The sequence below is a fragment of the Pteropus medius genome, unplaced genomic scaffold, assembly GCF_902729225.1.
Source record: "Pteropus medius unplaced genomic scaffold, Ma_sr-lr_union100, whole genome shotgun sequence".
Taxonomy (NCBI): domain Eukaryota; kingdom Metazoa; phylum Chordata; class Mammalia; order Chiroptera; family Pteropodidae; genus Pteropus; species Pteropus medius.
This window is the reverse complement of record NW_024354502.1, coordinates 23,148,065-23,172,287: the sequence shown is the minus strand read 5'-3', so window position 1 is coordinate 23,172,287 and position 24,223 is coordinate 23,148,065. Positions and strand designations below refer to the sequence as shown.

Here is a 24,223-nt window from a genome sequence, read left to right as displayed (position 1 = left end):
AAGGAAGGAAGGAAGGAAGGAAGGAAGGAAGGAAGGAAGGAAGGAAGGAAGGAAGGAAGGAAGGAAGGAAGGAAGGAAGGAAGGAAGGAAGGAAGGAAGGAAGGAAGGAGAGAAAGAGAGAGAAAGAGAGAGAAAGAGAGTGAGAGAGGGAGGGAGGGAGAAACTTAGAAACTTGACTCTTACATCACCCCATATACAAAAATAAACTTGAAATGGATTTTTAAACTTAAATGTAAGTGTGAAAACCATAAAAATTCCAGAAGAAAACATAAGATAAGATCTTAGTGACCTTGGGTTTAGCTAAGGTGTCTTAAATGGAACATAAAAAACAAACTATAAAAATTAAAAATGAATGAATTACACTTTGTCAAAATTAAAACTTTTATTCTTCAAAAGACACTATTACTAAAATGAAAAAGCAAGCCACAGACTGGGAAAAATATTTGCAAATTGTATATCCAACAAAAGATTTACATTTAGAATATATAAAGAATTCTTAAAACTTAGTAAGGAGACAAACAACCCAATAAAAAAAGGCAAAAGATTTGAACAAACATTTCACCAAAGAAGATATAGAGATGGTAAATAAACATTGAAAATATATTCAACATCATTAGTCATTAGGGAAATGCAAAATAAACCACAATGAAATAACCACTTCATATCCACGAGAATGGTTAAAATTACCAAGTGTTGCTGAAGATGTGGAGCAGCTGGAACTCTAATAAAGTGCCTGTTGGAATGTTGAAGAATTTAAGCATACATCTACCTCATGACCAGCCATCCTACTCCTAGATATTTAGTCAAGAAAAATGAAAGCATACGTCTACACAAAGACTTATACATGGACGCTCCTAGATGCTTTATTTGTGATAGCCCAAAACTGGAAATGACTCGAATCCCACCAGCAGATAGATAAATGGAGAAACTAATTGTAGTATATCCATGTAATGAAATACTACTCCACAATAAAAAGGAACAAACTACTGACATACACATAAACAATAGATGAATATCAAAAGAATTATGATGAATAAAAGAGCCAAATCAAAAAGAATACATTCTGTATGATGCTATTTTAATAAAATTAGAAAACACAAAGTAATTTATCTTGACAGATAGAAGAGTAATGATTACTTGGGGCCAAAAGGAGTAGAGAAGAATGACTTAGAAAGGGGTACGAGGAAACTTTTGAGAATAATGTCTAAGCTCGTTATCTTGATTGTGGTGATGATTTAATAATGGGAGCATGTATGTGTTGAAACTCACCAAATTGTTCATCTTAAATGTGTGCCATTTGTTTTTTGCCAGTTGTACCCCAATAAAACTGAAAGCAAGTAAGGGAGCCTGTATTATTTTAAAATGTTAATGTCATAAAAACACAGAGAGGCTGTGGAAATGTTCTAGAATATTGCTTTTGAACACTCCATGGTGATGAAATGTTCTGTATCTGCGCCATAAAATAGAGTAGTCAAGAGCTACCATGACTATTGGGCACTTGAGATGTGGCCAGCACAACTGAGCGACTGAATTTTTTATTTTATTTAATTTTAGTCCATTTTAGTTTAAATGGCCATTCTAGACAGCATGGTTCTAGGTTATAGGAGGCTAAGCATATGTGAAAAGTAAATATAATCTCTGACCCTATACTGAATCCTGTACTAGAGGATGACAAATGCTATAAAAAACATTATTAGGTCAACTGACAAGACTAGACTATGGATGGTAGATTAAATAAAAGTATTATATCAATGTAAATTTGTGAAGTTTATAGGTATACTGTGGTTATTTGAGAGAAAATCCTTCCCCTTAGGAAGCACACACTGTATTGAAAGAAAAAGGGACAGTGATGTATGTAACTTACCCTCAGATAGTTCAGAGAGATAAGCAAATGATAAAGCAAAGGGGGCGAAATATTAACAACGGGTGAACCTGAGGAGAGATTATAGAGATGTTTCTTGTACCTACATCCTTATATTTTTATGTTTGCAACTTTTTGTAAGTATGAAATTGTTTCCAAATAAAAAGGTTTTTAAAAATACTTTTATATCTGATTATGTTACTGTAGTTATATTTCTAAAGAGTTCCAGTCTTTTAAGGATACATTATGAAATATGTATGGACAAAATGATATCATATCTGCGCTTTGCTTCAAAGTAATATAGAATCTTAATCCAGGGTGTGGGAGTCTGGGTGAAACAGATCAGCCGTAGATTGATTCTCTTGAAGCTGAGTGATATATACATTTATTATACTATACTATAGATTTATTATACTATTCTGTTCATTTTTGTATGTTTAAAACTTCCATGACTTCAAATTAGGAAAAATCAGCATTTTCTCAATGTTTTTCCTTTCAAGAATATTCTATGCCTTTCTCTTATTTTGTTTGCTTTGGTAGAGGTTGGGAAAACTCACTTATACCACATTCTTCATATGAAAATGATAAATGCTGTTCACAAGTTCCTTAAAACAGTAAAATTCCTCATCAAATAAAAAAGACTTCTTTTAAGACCCTGTCAGTGGCCACTTATTTCAAGCAATTTTAAACAATGCATCCAGGTTCCTCTATAGCAAAATCCTTTGATCATGCCCTTCAATAGAACAGTCTCTTTCCATATCTGAAAATACTTAGACAAGTAAAATCCCATTCTAAAAAAATTCCATGTAGACTTTTTTCTGAATATTTTGATTTAAATTAATGTATGGCTAGAGATCACATTCTCTGATTGTGAAACCTTGAGATGAACAATCCTGTTTATGTGTAGCTGTTAACGAAGGATTTCTGCATTCAGAAAATCTATGTCTTTCACTCTTGGAGTATGGATGGGCCTTCTTTTTCCCAGGATATGATTTTGTATGCTCTTGCTTGGCTCTGTGTTTAAGGAGTTAAGTGGTTTAGAGTTTGATTTTGGGAAGATGTCATTGTTTTAATTGCATAAATTCCCTGAAACATTCACCGAACTCTCTTTTCCCAGCCTGTAATACAGCAAAACAACACCCAATCACACTCTTTCATTTTAGGGCTCTTGCATGAACCCCAAACAGGAAAGCATCTTTCGTTTGTTGTATAAACATTTTGTAACATGTCAAGAAAGTTCTCTTCCGGGGGGGCCATATCGCTAAACATGGAAAAGTGTTTGAGGTCATGGGAATTTATCTGTTCGGGAAAAGTTAAGACTGAAAATCCCTTGGTTGTCTTATGCTAGATTTATTGTTTTGTTCATCATTAATATGATATTTCTTTCTTTTCAGAGATAGACTACTGTGCCTCACCTGATCATGGGTGTCAGCATGAGTGTGTTAACACAGATGATTCCTATGCATGCCGCTGCCTAAAAGGCTTTACCCTGAATCCTGATAAGAAAACCTGCAGAAGTAAGTGGCCCCGGGTATTGGAGAAGGGCTTGTTCCACTAAATGCCCCTAGTTTTCCTTTACACTGCAAGACTCGAGCAAGGTATATTTGTATGCAGCATTTATGCTTACCAATATTATTCTGCCCTTTTTTTTACCTTTGTCTCACCTGATCCTGTGATGGAGATGATTATTAGAGATTGAACAAACTAGGTCTGCCTGTTGGATTCATTTAGCAATGTCGAGGCCCAACCCGAAGCTCGCAGATCTAAAGTGGGGTGCACTCTCCCTCCTCCTTACCCCGACAACTCGCATTTAGAACTTTGAGAACAAAAGGCTGGGCCCAGAGACAAGAGGTAAAAGGAGGTGGTTTCTTTCAGTCCTGCAAAATAAGACACTTGATAGCTGCTAAGGGGGGGAAATTGCAGCTCTGTCCTCTTTGATATGAAAGAAGAAATAAAAAGACTATGGAGCAACCCCACACCATTCAAGGGGTACATCAGTGGTGTCAGCAGGGTGATATTAAGGATGTGATTCAAATGCCTGTCATCTGGCATATCAAGGGACCTGTCGGGAATCTGGAGCATGGACCCCAATGGAATCTCTTTAAACCAGACTCTCCCCGAGAGACCACTAGAATGGGAAGTCCACAAGGACAGAGATTCTTATCTTTTCCTCATTCTTAAATCTTCGACACCTCTAGGTTTTAGTACATATAAGTATATACAACACGGTATTTATTGAATGAATGAATGAATGAATCAGTATATGAATCTCTCTGAGATTTGTCTTTCTGGAGAAATTGCAGCTATTATGTGAATTACTCAATCTTGTTGGAAAGATGGCCTTTTAAAGACAGGCAAGTTGTGAATTTTTTCATAAAGTATTCCCATAGCCCATACTTGGACACACTGTATCGTCTGCGTTCTCCCGGCAGTGTGGTGTGTATGTATATCCTCATGTGCTCCTTCATCTACTTCTTGGTGATGTGTACAGCAGTTCTGCATCACAGGACTGAGTTTTCAAAGATTTGATTGTGTATCTTTTTTGAAAAGGACTGCAGGCTGTGTGACTGAATCCAGATAAGCCACGTTCTGCTTACAGCACATACGGACTTAGATGCTCACTCTAATAAGTGTTAAACCTTGAACACTGGCAGATGGTGCAGAGCCCATATTTTGAAACAGAGCTGGCCTTATGAAAAATAATTCCCACTCTCTTGCCTGGGTACAAACCCTGGAAACATTCAAGCATGAAGTGGGAATTTTAACTGAGAGCATTCAGAATGTGAAAACAATTAAATGGAATATTTTCCGTTAGACCACACATGCATACAATATGTTGGAGGGCCAACTTTTCTGGCTTGGCCACTCCTCTCTGTGCTATTCACACCTTTTTCTAGGGTCGAGTGTGTCCGTGACTGACTACACCCACTCACAGGATTCATATTTATGGACCAAAACTCCATAAATATGTGGGAGATAATTAGATCTGGTTCATCTCAGACACTCATTGTGGTTGCAAACTTCATTGTGCGTTACTAATGGAGGGAAGAGGAAACAAGTGGCCATCAGCAGAGGGAATCTGCTTGAAGCTCGACATCTCGTGCCAATTATCTAAGATTCCCTCCATCTCTGCCACTCCCTCCACATCTTGCCTGGCGAGGCACTAGGAATGAGAGGAGGGTCCAAGGCAGTGCACATATCACTATCAAGGGAGGAAGGAGGCCGAGTACAGAAGGGCGAGTGGAAAGGAAGTGACCATTTGGGAGTAAGTAGTTTGACCACCACAAAATGGTCCACAGATGGCCCGGTTTGCAGATTCGGGCCCAGTCCAGAGTCCCTAATGCTCATTCACGTATATATTCAGCAATTATAGCTCCATTTCCTCTTTATCCAGGTGCCCTACTTTTTCATCCAAAAAAAAAATGGAATTTGTTCCTAAAACCCAATGTCCTTCTCCCAATATCCTGCCTCATAGTTACATTTTCCATTGTCTTTGCTGCAGACCTGACCTTCCTCCTGAGGTCAGCCTCTTAGAGCTGCCCCTGACGATGTTTGCACTTGGTTGTTTATGGCAGACAGCACTCACCGTCTCCCTGGAGCATTACATGGAAGAGGGAAGCAAAGAAATTGGGTTTAAAATCTGGAGTTTGTTATTAGGAGTCTGAAGATCTCAAAAGTATTATGAATCCTGAGCTCAGGGTACAGCCATTTACATTTAATAGTCAGTTAATGGATGTGGGCTATTTTCAAATCTAATAAGAAATCTATTTTTCAAAGGAATTTGATGTCATCCAATTAAACTGGGAAAAAGTTCAAACAGTTCTACTAAAGAAAAGATTCTGTGCCAGGATTTGTTCTTCCTCTTCATCTGGGCACAGTTTCTTTTTCTGAAAAGTGCTGTCATTGATTTAAAGCATAAATTATTAAGGTGGCGGTGCAACGTGCAGGCGCCGTGACCGGCCTGGCTGTCTAGGTGGGGCCCCGGGGTGGACTCAGTTATCAGTGTGACCTGCATGCTGGGCTCCAGGACTGCTCATGCTGGCACCATGGCCTGTGCTCCCTGTAGCCAAAGATATCACACCCTAAAGACCTGGGGTGGTGTCCACAGGTGGCACTGAGCTGGGAGACCTGACAGTATCACTCATACTGGCCGTGCGACCTTGGACAGGCTGCTTTACTTTTCAGCACTGGATTTCCTAAACCAAAGGAACATGACTTCCTGCTTGAGCATTTGCTATCAGTCTGATTTTTCTGAAACTATCTGTGCTACTCAGTTGGCATTATAATTTACTCGCTGGGGTCACTGATCCTTCCTGTTTTTATGTGTTACTTCTCAGTGCGGTCTCCAACTTATAAGCACTATTTATTTTGCTATCTGACAGTTCAGCCGTCTGACCTCACAGGAGTTTATGGACACTCTGAGATTTACCAGATAATGCTACACTCAGGCCTGGCCCATGTGTAGCACTTCACAGTTAGCGAGGAGGCTGAACCAGATATGGGTGCATAGTGGCTACTCAATAAATACTGAATGAATGAATGAATGAGTGAGTGAGTGAATGCATACCTAAGTAACACACATGTGAAGAAATGATTCAAGCATGTAAAGAAAGCAAAGGTCTACAGTTAAACCTGCACTATGAAGAACCATTTGGAGAGTTGTTTTTGAATTGCTGTTTGCCAGATAGCTGAGTAATAACCTCTTCAAGAATCTAAATGTTTTTCAGTTTAATTACTTGGTCTGTATCCTTCTTAAAGATAATGCTGGCTTTTTAAAAACTGTGGTAAAATATATATAACAAAATTTACCATGTAACCATTTTTAAGTGTTCAGTTCAGTGGTATTACTTATATTCACATTATTGTGCAACCATCATCACCCAGTTGCAGAGCTTTTTTACCCCCCGAACTGAAATCCCGTACCCATTAAACAATAGCACCTCAACCCTCTCTCCCCTGGGCCCTGGCAACCACCCTTCTATTTTCTATCTCTATGAATTTGACTACTCTGGGTACCTCATAAGCCAAATCATATAATATTTGTCTTTTTGCTTATTTCACTTAGCATAATGTCTTCAAGGTTCACCTATGTTGTAACATGTGTCAGAATTTTTTTCCTTTTTAAGGCTGAATAATAGTCCATTGTATGTATATACCACATATTGTTTACTTATTTATCTGTCAATAGACACTTGGGTTGTTTCCACCTTTTGGCTATTGGGCATAATGCTGCTATGAATGTGGGTATACAAATATCTGTTTGAGTCCCTGCATTCAGTTCTTTTGGGTGTATATCTAGGAATAAAACTGGTGGGTCAAATGGTAATTCTATGTTTAAATTTGGGGGAAACTTCCATACTGCTTTAATAGTGGCTGAATGCTGACTTTTTAAAACAGCATTTGCTGAAGACAATTTCACCTTTCTCTGATGGTATAATGAGGTGATTCCTACAGGCTGTACACTATGTGGCCCCAGACTGTGGCCTCAGACTTTGTGTTCTGTGTCTGTTTGCTTGGTTGGTTGGTTATCTGTTTGTATGTGGCCAATGTTTTCTTGCCGGGCCTAATTTTCTTCATTGAAACTCTTTGCTTATTTCCTGGCATTCAGTCTGTTCCACACAAGTAAGGCTGTTGATTCGTTCCAGGCTAATGAAATGAAACTGCACACAGCTAACCATATTCTGCCTTTCCTCCTGCAGGATGGATGAGTTATGGAGAGAGTATCAAGGGGTCAGTGACAGTCGTAGTGGCATCTCTTCTCTGAGGCATGTCATGGGAGTTCTTTCTGTGTGCTCAGTCTGCGGCCACTTCTCATAATCTGTGATGTGGACAGGTCCCTCCACCTGCTACCCGAGAGGGCAGATCATAGACCCTTTAAAGGATGGGTCTGCGGTCCCTCAAGTGTGGGTTCCTTTTTCACAGCTGCATTTTAACTAGCCGTGGGATCTTAAGTAAGTTACTAACCTCTTCAAAACCCCTGTTTCCTCATCTTTAAAATATGGAAAATAATAGCACATACTTTTAGAGTCAAGTGAAACTCTTAAGCACTTAGAGGTGCTTACAAAATGATAGCAACTGTAATTGTCATTGGTAACTTTATTATTGGACTGCTTCTAATGATGCAGTCATTAGAAAGACAAAAATAATATAGTCCCTGCTTGTGGAACTCAGTCTGTGAAGCGGGTATTGAGGCATCTCACACACACACACGCAGACGCGTGCAAGCTACATGACCATTTTGATGAATGCTGTGAGAGAGGTCCTGTAGAAAGAGCTGACTTCCTGGAGCAGTCTCACCAAGGGTGTTAAGGAGGGAATGGTGTTTTGCTGACTGTGAAGGAAGATAGAGGTTAACGACAACAGTGAAGAGCCATTGAAGCAAGAGGCAGATGTGTGTTCTGTCTTCAGGTTATTTGTGTATGTACATCTCCTCAAATGCTTTTGGGGCAGAGATATAATAAAAATAAAATGTGTTCTTTCTCAGTTCATTACTTCCTGGCTTCAGATCATTTCCCTTGTATCAGTTATGGTGCTTTTTAGTCATGCAAAACAGAAAATCCAACTCATGGTACCTTAAGCAATTTAAGGACATTTACTTTTACCTAACAGACCCAGAGATGGTTGATCCCAGGGTCGGCTCAGTGACTCAGTGATGCTATCAGGAACCCAGACTCTTTCTGTCCCTTTACTCTGCTACAGCATGTTGACTTTTCACCTTCACATCTGTCACCTCATTGCTCTAAGACAGCTGCTGCAGCTCCAGGAATCATAACTAGATCCAAAGACAGAAATGAAAGAGGATAGAAAAAGGCATTTCTCTTCATACATCTTTGTTGTTTCAGGAAGGAAAATCTTTCCTTAGGGGCCCCAATAAATTTCTCCTTATGTCTCAGAACTAGGGCATAGCCTCACCCTTGACCAATCACTGGCAAAGGAGAAGATGGTTGCCATGCTGGCTTAGGTCAGCTGTGCTTCATATCTTGAGGGTCAGGGTTCTAGCCCCAAGAAGACAGGGTAATGGTTGTTGGCAAGGCAACCAGCAGTGTCTGCCACATTCCCAGAAAAAAGAACAGTGCAGTTAAACCAATCCAGCCTGGCCACTGACATTGGTGGTGACCTTTCTCCCCTATACCAGACTCTTAAAGGCCCTCCACAAGCTTACAGATCTCCATCTCTCCCATCGCCTGTTCCGTGTGAGGTCTTGTGGTTTTAGCATATTCTACCAGGAAAGGAAACTGCTAATTGGCTGCTGAACAGCAAAACTGCTCAACAGCCTGGATGCGGGGGCGAATATTACTGTGGGACAAAACTGAACCCCTGGAGCAGCATCAGAGACACATGTATCTTTTCCAGGTTTTTGGCATGGATGCTGTCATGGCCTGAGTGACATTAAACACTTGGACTCTTCTTTAATGTAACTGCCATTTTCTGCCTCTCCTAAGTAGCTGGATAACTTTCAAGATCAGCTTTTGTTTATTCTGCTTTGTGCTGTCCAATGCCACTGTCAGATGCCACTGCAGATGGCAGCTCCCTACATGCTTTGAGCTCTAGTGATCAGGTTAACTGGAAGACGAGAAGATCAGATTTTTCTCAGCTTTTCCATCTTTCATTAAAGGGGCTAGGTTGGGGACTGTAGCACTCAACTCATTTCTCAGCTCTTTGGCCATCAAAGGGGAAAAAGACCTATTCTGGGAATACATGTCAGGTACCAGGGTCTGTTTCAAGTCGGCTCCCGGAGAAAAGGAGCTATTTTTTCCTGTGTCCTACAGATCACCTCATTTACTAAATATTTACTGCAAGGGGCTGACCTCACAGCCCTGGGAGAAGCGCAGAGCCTGAAGTGCCCTTTCTACCCTCAGGAATCAACTACTGCGCGCTGAGCAAGCCGGGCTGCGAGCACGAATGCGCCAACACGGCGGAGGGGTACTACTGCCGCTGCCGCCGGGGCTACACCCTGGACCCCAACGGCAAGACCTGCAGCCGTGAGTGTGCCCCGGGCTGGGGATGCCGGCCGGAGGGAAGGTCCGCAGCAGGCCCCAGACTAACTAGCAGCCAGCCACTTCGGAAGCTCCTGAGCTTCCCGTGGGCCCAGTGATCCGACAGGCTTCACCTTCCTTGCCTCAGTTTCATGATCCACAAAATGGGACTCTTAGTGTTACCTACCTCATAGATTGGGCTTGAGGATTAAAAGAATCAATACATATCAAACAGTTGGAAAGTGCTGCTAGACATGTAATAAGCACTCAGTAAATATTAGCTAATATTATTATTTGCTGTTGAGAGCATCGATTCAGTCAGACTGGCCCGAGTCCAAGTCCAAGCTCTACCGCACACTACATGTGTGACCCAGGGCAGTGCCTTGACTTAGCCAGGCTTTGACTTCCCCATCTGTTTGAAAAAGCTGTGGTACTAACGGGACTGATCTTTTAGATTTGTTGAGGAAAATAATCAGGACCATTTTAATCTCTTAGCATTATGCCTGGCACAAGGAAAACACAATTACAGATAGTAGTTCATTATTATCACAGAGCCTGGGAGAGTGACCAGTGCTGTCCCCAAATTGGAACAAAAGGTTGAAAGGGACAGAGCTCAGAAAGCAGTTTCGCTACCACAGAGCTGATCTAAGGGCAGAGCTGAGAAACATGGGACTTTTGTGAAAGTCTTTTCTTAGTTTTCTTGTGTTAGAGACACAACAAAGCTCCATTTGGTGATGTAAACGCATGGAAACTTGCAGGCTTTGCCAGCTGGACAGTTCCACTGTTTTTTATGAGGCACAGTCTGCACTGGTCCAGGCCAGTAGGGGTGGGGGCACCTGAGCACTGTGGTGAATGCCTGTGACCCTGGTATGCTGGGAGAGGAGCTTGGTGACATGGCCGGCATAGAAGGGGCCCTTTGTGTGGCTTTTCACACAGCAAGCCACACATCTGCTCCAGCTTTGGAGACAGAACTATACTGTGAATGAAGACAGTGCAGCTGTTCAGCATTTGGGCCTTAAATTGCCAAGAGGGGAAGTTTCAGAGATGAAGTATTAGGTACAGAGCAGTCCTTAGGAAAACTTGTGCCCCTTCAGTCTTCAGAGAGAACAAAGTGCCTCAAGTAGGCTCTCTAAGGACTGATCTCAGAGGTCAAAGTTTTCTGAACCAGAAAGTTGGAGCTGCTGTGCATTTGCCTTGGGATATCTCTGAGTCCCTATGAGAAGTGAGTAAGGAGCAGGAGGTCTTCCCCTCGACAAGGAGATGCCCTGTGGTAACGGACCTGTGTACATTCTACTCTGTTCCAGGAGTGTAGGGTCTGCCCGCTGACGGTCCTGGTACGTGTCCTGGGGCAGGCGAGGCATGACCTGGCTGAGCCCACCTAGAGCCCCAGGGGCCATGGCCTGCCTCTCCCGCCCAGCATGCTGTGGAGGACCTAGAAGAGCTCAGAGGAGGGGCCAAAGGACTTTGGGACGTTCTTTCTCTCTGGGATCTCATAAGAAGGACCACCTAGTCAGCTTCAAGAAAGTATAAACCAAGCCATTTCTTCCCAGGAGGCCCCAGAGAAAGTCATGGTATCCTATCCCCCTTGAGGACTCAGGGATCCCCAGGCCATAATGACAGCAAGCCGTTATGGGGTGCACACTCTGTGCAGGCACTGGTGTGAGCATTTTCCAGACACTCACAACAGGTTTGTAAGGCATCTACATTCTTATCCCTATTTAAAGTGGGGAAACAGTGGCACAAAAAGATTAAGTAACTTTCCCAGGATCACATGACTGGTAAATGGTGGAACCAGGATGTGAATACAGGCCTCTGGCTCCTGGGATCCTGCAAGTATTTGCAGTAGGAATGTTCCAGAAGGCATCAGTCCCAGGCCCTGCGAGAGTCAAAGAAGCCCACTCAATGCCCTGCACAAGGCCTCCTGCATCTCTCCGTTCTCTGGGGTTGCATTGCCTCCACCAAGGCAATCTGGGAAGCAGCCTGCCCGGCTGTCGGTGGGAGTGGTTCACCACAGCTGTGTGTTCACTGTCCTGCAGTGCTCTCTGCCCAACGGGGCCAGCTGTGCGGCACTAGGGTGCCAGGATCGGCCACACATGCAGGCGCAGGCTTTGGTTTGTTTTCTGAATCTGGATATCCTAATCATGGAGGTGGGTGGGGGACTTTCTCATTTTCAAATAAAACAAAACTATTTAATTCTTACTCAGCACTACTTAATAATAAAAAACATTACGTGGTAACTGCCAGCTACTGTTCCCAAGGCTTTACATGTATCACCTCCTCTGCTCCTCACCCATTCCTCTAAGAAAGCAGCGTCATCATCTCCATTTCTCAAGTCAGAAAATGATGGTAGAGAGGTCAAGTGACTGCACAGTGTCCCATGGCTAGGAAGAGGTGGAGGTGGGACTTGAGCCCCAGTAGTCTGATGCTGGAACCCTCGTTCTTAAGCCCTGCTCTGTCAGCTGTGTGGCTTTGGACGAGGAGCTTGAGCTTCCTGAGCCTCGCTTTCCTCCCTGTGAGCTGGGGCTGGCACCTGCTCTCAGCCTTGCCCCGAGGGTTACAGATTATGGTGCCAAGGCCTGGCACAGAGGGCTCCTGTCATTAACACCAACACAAGAGTTGTAGGCACTTTACTCTGCAAAGTAATGGGAAGAAAACCAAACATAAAAGGCTGATTTTCCAGAGGCCAGTTGCACAGGGTAGAATAAAGTGCAAGGCTCCTCAGGGGCTCCCTCTGAGGAGGTTTTTGTGTTTTAACGCCCGGTTCCCGGTGGGCGCTGCCCCCGCGCGTTACTTCGTGTCCGTGTGTGACAACCGCAGGGGTGGATCATTGCGCGCAGCAGGACCATGGCTGTGAGCACCTGTGTCTGAACACCGAGGAGTCCTTCGTCTGCCAGTGCTCGGAGGGCTTTCTCATCAACGAGGACCTCAAGACCTGCTCCCGTGAGTCCCGCTCCACGCTTCCTGATAAGGGAGAGGTTTGTAACAGGAGTGGAAACGGGGAGGACTGCAGAGGACTGCGTGTCGCGGTCCTTTCTTTCCTCTGCTCCAGGGGGACCGCATGCCTGGAGATGAGGTGGGGTAGGAAAGCATGATGGTCACTTAATTCCTATCATCAGTAGCCCAGAGGCCTCGCTGACGGCCGCTGCTGGTCGTTGGGTCTTGCAGGGGCCGATTATTGCTTGCTGAGCGACCATGGCTGCGAATACTCCTGCGTCAACACGGACGGATCCTTCGCTTGTCAGTGTCCCGAGGGACATGTGCTCCGCAGTGATGGGAAGACCTGTGCCAGTGAGTGTTCCGAGGTCCAGCGCAAAGCTGGACTTTGTGCAGGCGACTCGCGGGTGGGGTTCGCTGCCAGACGAGCAGTGCCCGCGCGTCAGCTCCGGTGTTCGCTGGCCCGAGTCAACGTGCAGAAAGGCCTCTGCCAGTGGCCTGAGCCCTGGTGCTGCTTCCCTGCCCCCACCTTCCTCGTCCAGCTCCCTGAGATGGCTTTTTCCTATTTCTAGTCTGTCTCGTGGTAATTTTGAAGCCGGACCGAGCCCTGTTTCTTAGCTCTCACTTCTCTACCTCAGCAATCCGTCTGAAAGTGGTAGTCAGCCGGGGTCGCACAAGTATTATAATACCGGGGGCGCATTACTGACTGCTGACATGTGCTAATAAGCACAGGCATTCTCGCGTTCCTGCAACCCTGCTGAATCCCCATTCTGCAGAGAGAAAATGCAGCTCAAATTAAAAGTCTCAGATCATCAGCTATTATATGGCGAGTTCAAACTCTGGTCCAGGTGACTCCAAAGTCAGCTCTGGGAGAAGGGGAGGCTCCTGAGAAGTTCCCTCTCCCATCCGGATAATGTGGCAGCAGATGGCGAGGTTGGCAGTGATGTTTCCCCGGTATGTTCTTCCTCGCAGCTGGTCCCAACTTCGGTCTCCATTGAGTTAAAAAACAAAACCAAAGCTTCCAGACCTTCTTTCGAGTCACGTTTGCTGCCCTGCAATCGTGTTTTTAAATGGACCAAGATAAAGACTTAAAATAATAGTCATTTTGGGAGAAGGGATCAGAAATGGAGGAAAAGGACTATACTTTACCTTCTCCATCCTGCTCATCTTTCTGATTATAGGGTCAAATTCCCTGACCACTGATATGATTATGGCCACAACCTAATTTATCCACCTTTTTATGTGGTCCATTCACACAGGCAGGTGAGTGCCTGCATAGCTGGGTGTGCCTCTCTAACTGTGCAGCCTGTGAGAAATGTTTCCTTCATTTGAGACAGATTCTTGAGTCTTGACAAATAGGTTATCTGTTTTATAGCTGGCTTGTGGCTGCCTGCCCAGCTGCCTCCTGGACTGCTGCTCCAGCTAGCACTGGAGGGTGTGGGCATCAGGGGTGCCCAAAGAGGATGGGTGTGTCAAATTGTATCGACATGTGACAGCACGCCAAAGCCACATGCACGGTTTTTTATTGGTTTGTTTTAATTCTCGATCATCTTAGGTTATTCATGCCCTTCATTTGTCCTCCCCCTCACTGTGATCACCAAGAGCTGACTATAAGATGGCTGCAGGCCTTCTGAGAAACCCTCACGGCCCTTCTAAACCATGCTGCTCCTTGTCCTTATGGTCACTTGCCCCCTCTCCCTCCCTGCCCAGGTCCACATCTGGGTTATACCACCAACACTTTTAAAAGTTGCCCCTTTTTTCATTTAAAGTCAGTCTGTAACTAATGGTACAGTGACATCATCCATATGAGTAAATATTCAACAATGCAATTAGAAGTGAATTTTCATGTGTGTGTTGATATATGGTTGTGACTATATGAAATTTTATGAGATGATCAGATGGGTTAGAATTATCCTCAGGGAGGTGGTACCTAAGAGACGCATTTTCCCCACCAGCTGATAACTATGCGTTGAGCTATTCCCCTAATTGAAGACTTTCTGTCTGCCCCAGGATGATTCAGTCTAGCTGCCCGTCCTGTAATAATGAGCTATATTTTCAGTGTGGCCGTAGTTAACTAGGTTGGGATGTAGGTTTCCCAGCTCTATTCCAGATGATGCAGAGCCTGATGACGTGACTGAACCTTTCTGAAAAGCCCTGCTATGGACGGGGGAGCCCCCAGGGGTCAGGCAGGCCTGGCTTAGCAGGTAGTAGTGTCCTTGGCTCTTTATAAAGAGCCTCCTCTTAGAGCCTTGATAGCAGATGGCCTGAAGTATCCTTCATGAACCTTCCATAAGATTTCTCTGAAGCATAAAGAGCAGGCCCAGGTTCCCGGGCCCTGGAACTAAGTAGGCACTGTTACTGTTAGACTCCTGCAGGCACCTTGGACTCCCTGGCCTCTGGAGTGAAGCCCATCCTCCCTTCTTCCTGCCCGGGCTCCCAACTTTGATTGCTCAGATTTTCTCTAGGAGCCATCCTTGTCTCGGGGAGGGGGTATTGACGCACAGACTGAGGAGTATTATAGTCTGCTCAGGCTGCTGTAACAAAATACCATGGACTGGATGGCTTAAACAACAGAAGTTTATTTTCTCACAGTTCTGGAGCCTTCAAGTCTAAGATCAGCATACTAGCAGGGTCAGGTTCAGTGAGAACCTTCTTGGCTTGCGCATAGTTGCCCTCTCACTGTGTCCTCACATAGCAGAGAGAGAGAGCAAGCCCTCCGATGTCTCTTCTTATAAGGGCACTAATCCCTTCATAGGATCCCCACCCTCATGACCCCATCAAAGTCTCATTACCTCCCCAAGGCTCCACCTACAAATACCATCACATTGAGGAGTAGGGCTTCGACATATGGATTTGGGGGGGACACAATTCAGTCTATAGCAGGGAAGAAGGTCACCTTCCCCCTTTTGCATTTACATTATAGGTTTGATGGAACAGAAGGACGCTTAAAGATCTTCCCTTTCTTTTGTGGGAAACAGGTACATGGAGGAAACTGGTGTCCCCAAGCTGGCTCTAGCAGTCAGTGGCAGAGTTGAGTCTAGAACCCAGGTCTCCTGATTCAGGATCTCTCACCCAGAGTGAATGAGATGCCCTCTAAAAGAATGCCTCATTTTAGCTGCTTCTTGGTTTGTCTGAGCGAAAGCCTCTACAGAGCTAACAAATGAGTGGCTGCTCTGAGTTTTATTATTTAAAAAAAGCCAGAAAACAGTGTCATTTTATCTCTCGGCCTTGGTTACCCTCTAGGCAGACAGCCATGTGGTTTCTTCTTCCTGAGTTTGGTTTTAATAATCTCCTACATGGAGCCTGACACAGGATTGTTCTCTGTCATTGCCACAGAGGTACAAGTCCACAGAATTCATTACCCCATGATTACTACACCACAGACATACATGACTCACCAGATGTGGGATCCAGATATGGGGAGCACAGTCTATATCAGCATGCAAGGCTGCCAGAAGGGACCCTAAAAACCTTCACTGTGTCCTGAAACTCCTATCATCCTGATCACAAATTGTGATCAGAATGTGTGGACCTGCATCCTCAATGTGAAAGGAAGAGGACACTTCTCTTAGAGGCAACACGTTTTCTTCCCACATCCTGAGATTTCTTCTAAGTCCTGCCATCTATTTCCTTGCAGTGATGGTTCACAGCTGAGCTGTCCTCATTCTTGTCTCTGGATTTGAGTCTAGGTACCTTCTCGAGCTCTTGGTCCATTCATTCTCATCCTCCACTAACATTTATCCTGTACCCGCAGTGTGTATCCCTGTACATGGGCATCCCTGGGATTGATGCAGTTCAGTTTCTGCCCTGACAGAGTTTAAAGTTTCTCAGGGAAGAAAAATATTAAAGACATATCATCCATTCCATGTGATGAGAGTTGCCATGTGGGGAGAGGAGGTGCCACAGGAGCATGTGACAAGGAGGCTGTCACCTAGTCCAGAGAAAGTCTCCTGAGAAAGAGATATTTGATCTGAAACCTAGAGATTGATGAGCTAGCTAGAGATGGAAGGTGTTATGAAATGAATGTTTGTGTCCTCCCAAAATTAATATATTGAAATCCTAACCTCCCCTCAAGATGATTGATGGTGTTTGGAGGTGGAGCCTTTGGGAGGTAATTAGGTCATGAGCATGGAGCCCTTATGAATGGGATTTGTGCCTTTATAGAAGAGACCCCACAGAGCTCCCTGGTCTTTTCCACCATGTGAGGATACAACAAGAAGTCTGTGACCTGGAAGAGGGCTCTCACCCAAACACACAGGAACATTTCTGCTGGTATAAGCCACCCAGTGTGTGGTTCTTTGTTGCAGCACCTGATGGACTCAGACTGGAGGAGGAGTCTTCTTGGGCACAGAAAACAGCACGTGGAAGCCCAGGGTCCTGAGCGTGTGCTGAGTATTGAGTTTTGAGTGCGAGAGGGAGACCAGGGAGAGATGAGCCTGGAGACAGAGGCGGGACAGATCACTTACAGATTTTAGAGTTACATAAAACTATTTGGAGGCCTTGCCCCCCTTGAGAAACTTAATTTGTCTTCTCAGAACCTACCAGCCTGTCTGAGCAGACTCTACTGAGCTAGGCTGAATGAACACTGGATGTGCAACTGGACCAGATAACTCAGAAGTGATAAATTTGTGATCTAATCCCACCTCTGTCCCAGCACAGCTGACATATTTCACCTCTGCAGATTAAGGGGCCTCGGGCAAGTCACTTCCCCTCTCTGACCATGAGTTTCCTCAACTCCAAAGTGAAAAAGTTGAACCAGTTCATCTCCAAGGTCCCTTCCAGCCTGAAAGTAAGGATAGTACCTGGCACAGAGTATGTGCTCCATAAACACTTGCTGAATGAGTGAATGGACTGCTGGTATGCCCACCATTCTCCCCTGGCCAAGGTACCCATGACATTAAGTCCCTCTCAGGGACCAAGGGACGTACTTTCCTAGATAGGAGTACCTTTGGCTCCAGGGAGCAGCTGACTCCGAGTTGGTTTCCAGACGTGATGAGTAGACAGCCACGAGAGCCTATGGTCAGGAAGTTAACTGCAGTACAGCTTTGGCATTCTCTAATTTACCACGAGTCACCCAGACAGGCAGAAACTGAACATTTTTGCTGAACAAATGTGAATTGTGCAGTCTGCAAGGCGGGTGCATGGGAGAGAGTGAGAAGCCCAGCTGACCGCCAGCATCCACACCCCACTCGCTCTCATGTAAAACATCTGCACAAAAACCCTACGAGGTGGATCTAGATACTCTTGATTATCAGAGTAGAAAACTGAGGAAATGTTTCCTTTTACTCAGTGATATTTCAGGCATTAAGTTAGGTGCTGGGACATGCAGGAGAGAAGAACGGATATAGTGCATTGTCTCTTGGAGATCAGAGCCCGTGCAAGCCTACTCTGGTGAGGAGGTGGGCACAGACCTAAACCAACCACGTAACTGTTCGGTGATAACTGTGATGCGACCAAAGCGGCAGATGCCTAGTTCTTTGAGGCCCTGTGCCAGGAGGTCGGGGAGACATCTGGAGGTCATAAAGGAGGAAAGAGTCTTCCAGGCAGAGAAATGGCTGTGCAGAGAGCCCTGTGGTGGGAGAGCTTCTGGCTCAGTACTCAAGTACTGAGGTACTAAAAAAAAGTACTCAGAGCTGGAGTACAGCAGGCCAGATGAGGCTGCAGGGCAGGTCCTGTGAACCTTGCCAAAGATTCTCTCATCCCAAGATTCTCAGGAAGCATTAAAAGATCTCAGGCAGAGGGAACGAGTGATGAGAGCAGATTCATATTTGGAAAAGAGGACTCGGGAGGCCTGGGGGACGAACTGGAGGGAGTGAAAGTGGGTGGGTGGAAATCAGTTAGTAGGTGACGCAGCAGCCGCAGAGAAAGACGATGGCATTTGGTTCATGGTGGTGGAAGCACGGAATAATATGAACACTTGAGAAGGTCTCTGAACATAAGGTCTGTGTCCACCACCAGCATCTCACCCTGGTGGTTTATTAGAATCATCGCTGGGGCTTTTAAAACATCCAAAAGCCCAGGCAGCACCTGAGATCCCCTGAAATAGAGACTATCTTACATTATTAATGTGAGGTCTTTGGAGGACGATTTGAACATATTTATCAGCTTTTAAATGTTCACGCCCTTTAACTAGGCATTTCCACTTCAGATGTTTATCTTTCGAATATGCTCTCACATTGTATGCAAAACTATGTGCACAAGAATATTAAAATGATGCTTGTAATAGCAAAAGACTAGGAACCACCTAAATGCCCATCCAGTAAGAAACTGGTTAAATGAATGATGGTGCAGCCTTTAAAAATAACAATGTAGGCTGTCAAAGGTGAGAGACAGGTGTAGTTTTAACTATGAATTTTTGTTTCCCATTAAGAATTTTTATTTAAATTGCATTTATTTTTAGAATAGGTAAGAGGTTTACCTTTGGTTCAAAAATCAAAACAATACAAAAAAAATACATTAAGTTTTGCTCCCACTCTCATCCTGCCATTCTGCTCCCTAACTTCACCGCCTATCAATAACTGGTGGTGGCTGCCCCCAAGATGGCGCCTGGTGATCCCCATCTCCTGGCATCCACATACTTGCGTCGTCCCTTTCCTCACTGTTGGCCAGCATATGGAGACAACAGTGGCATTCCACTTCTCAAATTAAGTTATAAAAGACACTGTGATTGCTGTCTTGGGTGCTGTCTCACTTCTTGGAGCACTCGCTCTGGGGGAAGCCATGTTGGAGAGACCAGCATGGTGAGGGACCAAAGCCTCTGGCAGAAAACTGGTAAGAAGCCAAGGATCCTGCCAGTAAATATGTGAGCGAGCTCAGAGGCGGCTGAGCCTTGAGATCGCTGTAGCCCCAGGTGACAGCTTGACTGCAGCCTCATGAGGGCCTCTGAGCCACAACCCCCCAGCTACGCCACTGCTGAATTCCAGACCCTCAGAAACCGTGGAGGTTTCTGACCAGCGCTAGCATCACTGTTGTTTTAAGCTGCTAAATTTGGGGGTAATATTATATAGTAACAGCTAGCTAACATACCATTTTTATTAGTCTATCGTTTATTCTTCATGTTTCTTTATGTGAATAAAAGCAAATACCAATACATATTTTTATTTCCTCCCTTATATACACAAAACATGGTGTGTCATATACTCCATTCTATGCTTTTTTTTTATTTGACTCAGTGACATTTACTGGAGATTTCTTCCTGTCCTCACAGAGAGCACTTCCTCGTTCTTTTCACAGAGGCCTGATATCTCCTTGTGTGGGACATTTATGTGGCTAGTCCCCTGTTACTGGACATTTGAGTTGTTTCCCACTTTTCATTATTATGAACGATCTGCAATGAATGAATAATTTGAAAGCATATCCCTTCATATGGTACAAGGGTATCTGTAGGAGAGAATTCCAGAAGTGAAGTCGCTGGGTCAAAGGGACATCTTGTAACTTTGGTAGATCTTGCCAGATACCCCTCCACAGGGAAAGTATGCCTTTTAATGTGTATGAATTTTGAATCAGGTGCCTGTTTTGCCTTTTTAAAAAAGTCTCTGCAGGTGATTCCAATGCTGATCTGAGGTCAAGAACTCATCACTGCTCTACTCTCTCTTGATCAGATGCTCTCTAAGGCAGGGGACCCCAACCACTGGGCTGTGGGCCAGTATCAGTCTATGGCCTCTTAGGAACGGGAAGCACAGCAGGAGGTGTACGGCAGGAGAGCAAGCAAAGCTTCATCTGCATTTGCAGCCGCTCCGCAGTGCTAGCATCACCGCCTCAGCTCCACCTCAGATCATCAGGCATTAGATTCTCATAGGAGCACCGGTCCCTGGTGCCAAAAAGTTGGGGACCACTGCTCTAAGGGTATGAGGAAGGAAAAAAATAAAAACCCAAACTCTGCACATGCTTTTAAAGCACACACACAACAAAATTTCCAAACAGCTACTAATATGAAAACCCAGGAGAACTCAGAAAGTGAGCTGGGAGCCTGGGATGATCTGCAGCCAAGGGCGAAGACGCGCCCCTGTGGACAGTGGCTTTGGGCTCAGCAGGCTCCTGCTAGGGGAGAGCAGCACCCTTCAGCCAAACCAGGCTGAGACCACCACGGCTCAGGAAAGCCTGGACGTCCGCAGCCCTTCAGGGTCTGTGTGGGAAGACTCACCCGCCCTTTAAGATGAAAGCCTAAGCTGGAGCTAAGAGGACAGGCCCGGGCATGGGGGAAGCTCTGGAAAGAAGGGGTGTGCTCGTGGTTCTTTCTGGATTATGGCATGACAAGACTGGCCTGAAAGAGTTATAGCTATTTTATTACCCTGGAAAACAGAGTATTTCTCGTATAAATTCATGGTGGGGAAAAAATGCTCACCTCCACAGCCAGCCAGCCGTCTGTTCTGTGGATCCCGCAGTTGTTCCCCGCAGCACCATGGGAAGGACGCTCTGCATGAGCAGTGGCTTTGGCCTGCGCCCCAAGAGACAGTTCCTATTCAGCGCAAACAGGAGGGTCCAACTCCGTTAGACTCTATTTTGCAGTTATAATTTCGATTAACACCCACCCATTGCTTAAGAATTTTGTCAGTGCTTCTACTCAAAGAAGACAGGCAAAATTCCCTTCGTGTTTGAGAGCTCACCTTAGAGTATAGCGATGCAGTGCAGTTGGGGAAGACATGGGATTCATTGTCAGAAGATTAGATTTTTAGTCTCACGTTATCACTTATTAGCAATTGGTCTTGCCAAGCCATTAACCTTCCCAAACCTTCATTTCCCTGGCTGGTAAATGAGAATAATATAACTGGTTCTCGGGGCTCCCCTCCCAAACAAAATACTGCAAAGGTGCCTTAGAAAAAAGTATATGGTCTCCGCCTGATTATAAAGGTGGTTATGCATTTTGGAGCCTTTACTTAATAACTTCAATGCATACCCATTATAGAACTTACTCTGTCTGAAATGATTGGGTTGACTCAAAAATGTCATATCTGTATGAAGATGGATTCTTCATATCAACCCGTCAGCAAATCTTGTAGGCTCTACCTTCAAAATACGGCCACAATCTGACCACTTCTCCCCAGCCTGGTCGGGGCCACCAGGATTATTGCAATAGGTTTTTCCTAGCTCTCCATGCTACATCCTTACTCATGCCCCATTCTGTGCACAGCAGGCCTTTTAAATGAGGTCAGATCGGATCATGTCACTCCACTGCTCAAAGTCCCCCAGTGACCCTTTCTCACTCAGATCCAACCACTGCCTGTGAATCCCGTGTGGTCTGTCCCTGATCATCCCCTGATAGTCCCTGGTTGCTTGGGCCACACTGGTTCCCTTGCCTTTCCTGAAATATGCCAAACATGCTTCTACCTCTGCAGTTTGTAAATCCTTTCTTGGTGCTATTCTTTCTCAAATATGACACACTCACTCTTTTTTTTCCCAGGGCTTTGCTCAGTGTCACCTTATCTAACTGCAGCATGTAAAATGACAAGCATTCCGTACACCCCAACCCAGCAGGCATGCTCTATCCTCCCTTAGCCTGCTTTTTCTCCGAAGCAGTTTTCACCATCTGACACATATATTTGTTGGTCTATTGATTCTCTTCCCCCTCCTCCCCTCCCACTGCTGCATCCAGATGTTAAGCTTCACAAAAGCAGAAACTTTGTTTTATTCATTGTTGTATCCCCAAATCCTAGAAGAGTGCCTGATTCATAGAGTAGGGACTCATGAAGTATTGTAGATTGAATGAATAGATGAACGAGTGGATTACCTAAAGTGTGACACATGCATGCATACTGAAATAGATATGTAGATGAGTTATTACATTATGACAACCAATGAAGTTGGACTTATTTTCTAATATTTATAGGCTATTTGTAGCTGTCTTTTTTTGTAAATTGTCTTTTCATGTCGTTCATTTTTCCTATGGAGATGATGATGTATTTATGTGCTCTTTGCATGGTAAGAATTTTTGCTCATAGACATGCTTTCTATTTTGAAACATACACTATGGAATTAGATACCGTTTTAATTTAAGGTGTCTGAAATGTCTTTTAAGATTGAATAAGTCACTAACGTCTGAATCATTTCCTTCTTCTGTTTCTCTGATTCTACTTGGATTCTCAGAATTGGACTCTTGTGCTTTGGGTGACCATGGTTGTGAACATTCATGTGTAAGCAGTGAAGACTCTTTTGTGTGCCGATGCTTTGAAGGGTATATACTCCGAGAAGATGGGAAAACCTGCAGAAGTGAGTATTTACTGGAGTTGGCCCACATCCCTGTTATCTGACCTCTGCATGAAATCCACCATCGCGGTCCTTGTGTAAGTCAGTTACTCTCAAGAGCCAATGCCATATGACCACCAAATGTAATGTGGGATCTTGGATGGGATCTTGGATCAGAAAAATGACATTAGGTTAAGAACTGAGGGAATGTAAATAAACTGTGGACTTTGGTTGATATTAGTCAATGTATTAATATTGGTCCATTAATTAAATCATGTATTACGCTAACGGGAAATATTATAGGGGAAACTGGGTTTGGGTGTTTATGGGAACTAACTCTCTTTTCAATGTACTATCTTTTCAATTTTTCTGTAAATTTAAAACTGCCCTAAACAATAAAGTCCGTTAAAAATAAAACCAACAAATGCGCGAATGAAAAAAATCACTGTTAGAGCGACAGCTAAAGTTGCTCATTTCTGCCCTGTGGTGAGCAGCAGTGGTTTAGCAGTGTGCTGTGCGGGACACACGTGCTGTGTGGACCCCAAGAGTCTGTCAACTTCTGTCTTTGCCATTTATTAGCTGGGCAAGTTGCTTAACTTCTCGGAGCCTCTGTTTCTTTGCTTCCAATGTTGTTGTTGTTTCTGGTAGCACAAATCCCTTATAGAGACCACCTTATGATGAGGCCATTCTTACATCTCAGAAAACGAAGCCTCTTAGACGGGGTCAAGACACATCTCTGTGTAATCAAAGGGGAGTGTGTAACCCTGAATAAATGATTTCCATCCCTGTCAGTCATCTTTTCCTCAAGCCTCTCAAAGTACTTTACAAAGGGAAATTTATTTGACATATTCAAAGAAAAAAAGGGGTAACTGGAATTATTACTCTTGTTTTTCACACAAGAACATTAAGGCTCCAAGGGACTAAGTGATTCTCCCAAGTCACATGTTATATCAGGGACTAAGCCAAAATTAGATTCCAGTGCTGCTGCTCTAAATCGAGGATTAATCTCCTAAGTAGTCATACCAAAAGTGTTTCCTTTCTGATGACAGAAACTACGTCTGCAGAAAGCTGGTAATGGATTGCATTTTTATGAAGTAGGTGCTGGTGAATGAGGATGGTGATGATAGCGGGGAAGTTTGAAGAGTTAGCCCGAACTAGAGCTGTGAACTTCACCCTCAGTGCCACCTTCTTCCGTATGGATCACTGAGCTCAAGAGGCTCTGGGAATCCAGGGGCTGAGCTGGATGGATCCTCCAAAGTGAAGCCCAGGG

The 24,223-nt window shown here is 44.4% G+C and overlaps 1 protein-coding gene across 3 annotated transcripts in view; it reads left to right on the top strand.

Annotated features, from left to right (window-relative positions):
- The window catches only part of MATN2 (matrilin 2), a 132,006-nt gene that overhangs the window by 94,936 nt on the left and 12,847 nt on the right, over window positions 1–24,223 (top strand). For all 3 annotated transcript variants that reach the window (XM_039853489.1, XM_039853486.1, XM_039853488.1), the window contains exons 7-11: window positions 3,256–3,378; window positions 9,721–9,843; window positions 12,655–12,777; window positions 13,003–13,125; window positions 22,855–22,977. In XM_039853489.1, the coding sequence (XP_039709423.1) occupies window positions 3,256–3,378; window positions 9,721–9,843; window positions 12,655–12,777; window positions 13,003–13,125; window positions 22,855–22,977 (615 nt within the window). The remainder of the gene's footprint in view (window positions 1–3,255; window positions 3,379–9,720; window positions 9,844–12,654; window positions 12,778–13,002; window positions 13,126–22,854; window positions 22,978–24,223) is intronic.